The sequence below is a fragment of the Quercus robur genome, chromosome 11 (genome assembly GCF_932294415.1).
Source record: "Quercus robur chromosome 11, dhQueRobu3.1, whole genome shotgun sequence".
NCBI lineage: Eukaryota > Viridiplantae > Streptophyta > Magnoliopsida > Fagales > Fagaceae > Quercus > Quercus robur.
Window position 1 is genome coordinate 17,365,243 of NC_065544.1, and position 6,000 is coordinate 17,371,242.

The 6,000-nt window shown below is 30.9% G+C and overlaps 1 protein-coding gene across 3 annotated transcripts; it reads right to left on the reverse strand.

The window, feature by feature from the left end:
* Positions 1-552: 552 nt before the first annotated feature.
* LOC126706542 ((-)-germacrene D synthase-like) lies at positions 553-5,296 on the reverse strand. 3 transcript variants are annotated; one of them, XM_050406072.1, is made up of 7 exons: positions 5,063-5,295; positions 4,601-4,877; positions 3,934-4,309; positions 3,618-3,836; positions 2,206-2,344; positions 1,863-2,111; positions 553-1,187 (listed from the first exon to the last, which is right to left on the reverse strand). In XM_050406072.1, exons 1-7 carry the CDS (start codon positions 5,189-5,191, stop codon positions 894-896), a joined length of 1,683 nt encoding a protein of 560 aa, XP_050262029.1. In that variant the 5' UTR covers positions 5,192-5,295; the 3' UTR covers positions 553-893. The 3 variants fall into 3 exon arrangements, with proteins under 3 accessions (XP_050262029.1, XP_050262030.1, XP_050262032.1); XM_050406073.1 differs by having other exon boundaries at positions 3,934-4,306; positions 5,063-5,294; XM_050406075.1 differs by lacking the exon at positions 3,618-3,836 and having other exon boundaries at positions 5,063-5,296.
* Between the last annotated feature and the right edge of the window lie 704 nt (positions 5,297-6,000).

Sequence of the window (6,000 nt, forward strand, 5' to 3'; positions counted from 1 at the left end):
ACATGGATTTTTTTTTTTTTAGATTTAAGATGAACAAATTTAGACTTTTGTTGTTAGGCTTACTATTTCCCCCATATTTTAGATCAAATTGATTTGTTATGAGTTTTTTTTTGTCAAGATGATAATATTCAAGTTTATTTCAGCTGGGTTTAAAAAAAAAAAAAAAAAAACCCTAGAGTGTTCAAAATTTTATTTTAAGAGAGTTCAAATAAAAAAAAAATTAGAAAATTATATATAAAATTATTTTTTGGCCCAGCTCATGGAGTACATTTGAACCCCTGGGCTGTACCTAGAGCCGCTCATGGTGCAGAGAGTTTAAATCTACATTTGTGAGGAGCTATTAGAATAATGAATAAGTGAATAAAATAACTTCTTTTGTTATCACCTTAGGTTTTTGGGATTTTCAATATCTACAATTAAAAGAATTAATCCTTATTTTTTCTAAATTGCTTATTGAAATTCAGAGCTCAAATATAAACTAAATAAAAACAAGTTTAAAATTGCAAATAAGAAAAAACGATAAATATTAATATATAGAAGAGACAGAGTGCGTTGTCGCATTGAATAATTTGTTCATTGTTAGAACACATGCACAAGAAACATATATTAATTATTGCGGATTAACAAAGCAGAGTTCTACAAAATGGAACCGTATGAGAAAAGTAATGTAGAAATAATTCTCACACATTAATCACCTATTGAAACAATATTTATTCTAAAAAAACATCGGGCTCCTAATTTTTAGAGTAATTTGGAGTTCAAGTAAAATTTTCACTCTAGACACTTACACATTCATTTTATATTAACTTCGTTGGACAGTTTATCAAATCTTTATTTAAGGAACCAACTTAGTTATAATTTTGTGCTCATAATGAGCACTGGCATCAATATCTTCAAACTGGTACTGGATCAACAAGCATTAAGGTGATACCCTCTACCATCACTCCTCCAAGATGTGTGTATGCATCTTCATCCTTGTAGAGTAAATCCACAACTCGTGCAAGATTGACAACACGTGTAAGGAGAGGTTCTGGCACTTCAGTAGGTCTAAGACACTCTTTGTTTATATCCTTCCATGCATTCACGATTTGCTTTCGAAATTCTTCATGTACCTCTTGCTTTGAGACACCATATTGCCTCATGTAACACTCGATGCCCGAGACAACGTGCTCTCTCTCTTGCTCAAACTGTAAAAAAATAAATTCCCAAAATATGTAATGAGTGTCATTTTTTGTTAGGCCTAAATGGATTTGTGGATCCATTTGAAATGAATCAATTTCTTGCTTTAAATAATAAAAATTTACAGGTGTATCTAATACCACATTATTTAAGACCTAACAATATGTACACTGTTATTTACTAGATTCAAAAACAAAATTTGAACCATGTCATAAATCTGCAGACGTGGATCTAATTCCTTGTAGTACGGAACTAGTCTTTCATATACACTGTTGAAGTAAAAATACCGAAAAAAGAAAGAAGATAGTTATTAGGAGTGAAATTGTATATTCTCTATGTATTTTTATAATTTTTGTACATACTACATGTAGGAGGATCTTTTAATTGGACTAAAATTGTGATACTCCGAATTGATTGAATATTAATTATGTGTTGTGCAGGTGTGTGTTGAGTCCCACATTAGACATATATATTGGGTTAATCTGGAATTTATAATAATAACAAAAAACTCAATTGTGACTAGACTAATTGTTTTAAGGTGTAGCACAAATGTGACTTAACAATTTTTCTCAATTTTTTTTTTTTTTTTAAATATAGAATAATTAACGTCCCTTGATTTTAGTCACAATGCTCAATAAGATCCACTAATAATATGTGTGCTATATAACATTTGCTAAATGTACCTCATTGGAAACAATATCATCCATTAGCCTGATTATGATTGATGCTGCTCTAACAATCTTCGGCTCCTTGATGACCCATTCCAATGCTTCCTTGGTCACGATATCTCCCATGCCAATAAAAGATATGGTGCTAAGCGTGAGGTAACCACCAGTTATTAGTGCATTACTCATATATTCCTCCATTGTGGGAATATATTTTTCTTTCAACCATACGGCTTCTTCAAAGTAGGCTTGAACAAGTTTTTTCATCTAGTTACATTAACATATAAAATATTGATCACTATAAAATGAGAATTAATGGGAAAAAAATAGAGTGGTTTCAAGTGAATTAATACTGTCTTACTGCAACTTTTGCGTAGTAAACACAGTATAATCTTCCATCCTTGCACATCTCTTCTTCAATTTCTTCAAAAACATCCAAGAGTACTTTATAACACAACTTCATGTATTTTGGGAGTTGGTCTATGCAACTTATATCCCACCTGAAATTTAAACGTTTAAATCATGTTTGCAATGTTGACTTATACCCCAAAATTTTAAAAACAGGGCAGGGCCGGCTTCATGTATTTTGGGGCTTAAGACAATAACTAAATTGATATAAATATATATATATATATATATATATATTTATCAATTAAGTAATAATTTTTTAATATAAAATTATTCTACTTGCTTGTTTAATTAGATGAAAAATTATGAATTAAATTGTTTTATTCAAGTTTTCTAACATCTATTTTTAAATTAATAATATAGTTAAATCACTTAATCTTTCTTAACATGTTATATTTAATTGATTTTTTCACAAAATTAATTTTTAAATTTGTCAACAACTACTATGAAACTCATGCTACATCGCCCCCAAAACTATGAATGGCTGAATGGGCTATGTCAAAAATAGTGAATGATGAACAATATAATAAATCTGGACTATGTAAAAGCTTAAAGCTAAGCTAAACAAGAGTGACTAAATAAATTTATTTTATCAGGATAAAACAAACACAAAGTAAAAGATCTCCTATAAAAACAAGGAGAGAGAGAGAGAGAGAGAGAGAGAGAGAGAGAGAGAGAGAGAGAGAGAGAGATTTGAAGCTGAGCCAAACGTGAAAGGAACAAAAAAGAAGGTCCAGTGTAGCTACAAAGAAGCTTAAATTACTTTTTATTCTTTAAATGGAGAGAGTGTCAAAAATCCCAGCAATATGTACCCAAAAAAATGAGGTTTGAGATTTTTTTTTTTTTCTTTTTTTTAATTTGTAGATTTCAATTTTGTTTTGTTGAGATAGAAAAGAGAGATTAAGTGATTTTCTAGCTTCTGTGTGTGGAACACTATGAGTTTTATACTCTAAAACTTTCACATGAATAAAACCAACAGTCAGTTATACATTAAAAGAAGATAATTTTTTATTTTTATTTTTTAAAAAGTGGTAATAGTTTTAGCGTTTTAATTTTTAAAAACATTATTTTTCATCCATTGGTTAATATGGGCTTAATTAATATTTTTGCAAGTAAAGATACATCCTTATTGGTAAAGATACAACCTTGAAAAATGATATTCTCCATTCTAATAGAAATTGAGAAAATCCATTTCATGGTTATGATTTTATTTTTTAATTTGATAGTGCATAGAGTACTCCATCATTTAAAATTTTAAGTGATGTCGTTTTGAATATATCTTTAGATTTATAATATTTAATTTGAATCATGATATCATTCCATTTCAAATGGAGATGAAGAGGATCCTATATGCTTGCATTAAACCTTTTAATTGCGTCTGTGAAGAGCTCGAGTTCTTCATGTGTGCCATATGCATCATATATGTCATCTATGATTGATATCATGCACATTATTTTGGTTAGCATCTTCCTATCAAGAGAGTATTGGGGTTCAAAGTATACTCCCAAAGCCCAGAAGTATAACTCCACCATCCTATCTCGTGCAAAAGATAGGTTTGTTGCAACATCTATACCTTTCCACCACCTAAATTACAATTTCAACAAAAATTGGCTGGTCAAATCATGTCTTATGAAAGCTTAAGAACAACACCAATGTAGTGAGATATAGTTAATGAACTTACCTTGAGATATGGCTAAGTTCCTTTTGGTGTTGTTTTTGCAACATGTTAAAATCCAATTTTGCAAAGTTTAGTAGAACTTCATTATGTGAAGCATTTTCTTGGTAGATAGAAAAGTATTGCCTGGCCTCTACCCTTGGCAAGCACTTTCGAATAGGTCGATTTAAAGCATGGCTTACTTGTGTGGCAAGAGGAGGGCTGAAATTAATCGCCATTGATTCAAGGTGAGTGGTAGTAAACTTAAGTGCTTCATCAAGTATATCTTCTCCATGCACCCTCATATGTGTAGCTTCATAAAAGCTTAACATTCCATTCACATCGTTAGTAAGTGATTCCTTGAAGTTTCCCATATTGTCTTTGAATTTGTTGAAGATATCTACTTTACCACCCAACACAAGACATGCATGAGCCATTAGTAGATGATATGAAAATACTGATGGAAGTGAATGCTTGATCATGAAAATTAACTTTTAGCTTGTTTGAGGATATGTTTGGAATGAAAAGAGATGGAGGGAGAGGTGAGGAGAATAGAGGGGAAGGATTTAAGGAAGCCAGAATATATTAAAATTTAGCAAATTCCAATCACCTACTCCCTTCTCTCATCTCCCTCAATCCAAACATAAAGTAAGTTTTCTTAAATAAACAAATAACCAACCAAAAGAGTGCTTACCACTTAGAATGTTATAACCTTGTTGTCTAAGTAATTGAAAATGAAGTGCAACGGTGTAAAGAGCATCATCACTTTCTTGGACATCACACGTATAATGATAGCTGTGAATTTGTTGTAATACTTCATCAATCTCACTTTCAAAATGGTAAGACACACCTAAACGTTGGATTGCATCAATCAACTCCAACTTTTCTAGAAGATTATCGATGGGAGCCATCAACATCCTTTGCACTTCTTCCTTCAACCCTTGGACTTTCTCCAAGTCATCAATAGTTTCCTAAAATTGGAAATCGAAATAAAAAATTGACATGTTACCACTGTTTATAAGCATCATTTGTCATTTAAAGATGATGTATTTTAAGACCATGACATTTGAATATTGGCTATGAAATGAATCACAATTTATATTAGAATATGAATTTTATTATGTAGCCTAACATGTAAGGTGGAAGACATATATACCTCGGATTTATTAGAATAAGAGAGGAAATGGTCTCCCCATAAGCTTGGACGAAAATTTGCTAAGCGACGATGTACCTTAGCATCTTGATTTTGGGTTTGAGCAGTAGCCATGGAAATTTGTTGAGACATTTTGGGAGGTGAGAGAACAACTTAGTGTTGAAATGGTGCAATTAGCAAAAGCTTTAATGTATGCTTCTTGTCCTTCAAAAGACTGGCATGAGAGGAAGAGCTTATGTGCTTAGGTATTTATAGATATAGCTGAGGCATGCACTTTGGTTACGTTTGGTAAGTCTATTTGAGAATGCATTCCTTCATATTTTTTTTTAATAGATTATCTTTGGTGTTATTTTGGAACTTTTAATGAAGGTTGATTTTTTTTTTCAACCTTTAAGTAGATATCTTGCATTAATTAACCACAACTATAAAGCTTTATAATGATACAATTGACTATTGTATTTTCTAATTTTCTAGAAGCATGTGAGCAAAACTTATGGCAATAAAATTGTGGTCGATATGAAATTTGGAAGAGATTTTTTCAATTTTTCTTGGACTAAAAGAAAAATGAACAAACATATATCAGTGACAGCTCCTCCCCTTTTCTCTTCTATCTTTGAGTTGAGAATCATAGTTTTCTCCTTTCTGATGTCATCTGAATGATATATGTGAAGATGGTTTACATGAATTTCATACTAAACTAAGTTAGTTTAGGAATTTGAATGTAAAGATGTTAGAATTATTGCTAATAGCTTAAACTTTTCAGATGATGGGTAAATTAATGTGGTACTAAAACAAGAGAGTCTTGAGTTCAATTCATTTTTTTACTCTACAATCGGTAATTTGTCAAAAGAGATGTCACTTTTAACATCTTCATTTTTTAGATGCAAAACAGTTTGTCTTGGTTATATACCTTATCTTATTATTTTATCCAAAAACACAAG

Excerpts from the sequence above, each read along its gene's own strand:
- LOC126706542 (XM_050406072.1), bottom strand. The coding sequence starts at position 5,191 with ATGTCTCAACAAATTTCCATGGCTACTGCTCAAACCCAAAATCAAGAT. Across the intron at positions 4,310-4,600 it reads AGGTTATAACATTCTAAGTG|TAGATATCTTCAACAAATTC; the intron begins GTAAGCACTCTT and ends TGGGTGGTAAAG. Across the intron at positions 2,345-3,617 it reads TTCACAGACGCAATTAAAAG|GTGGGATATAAGTTGCATAG; the intron begins GTTTAATGCAAG and ends TTTAAATTTCAG.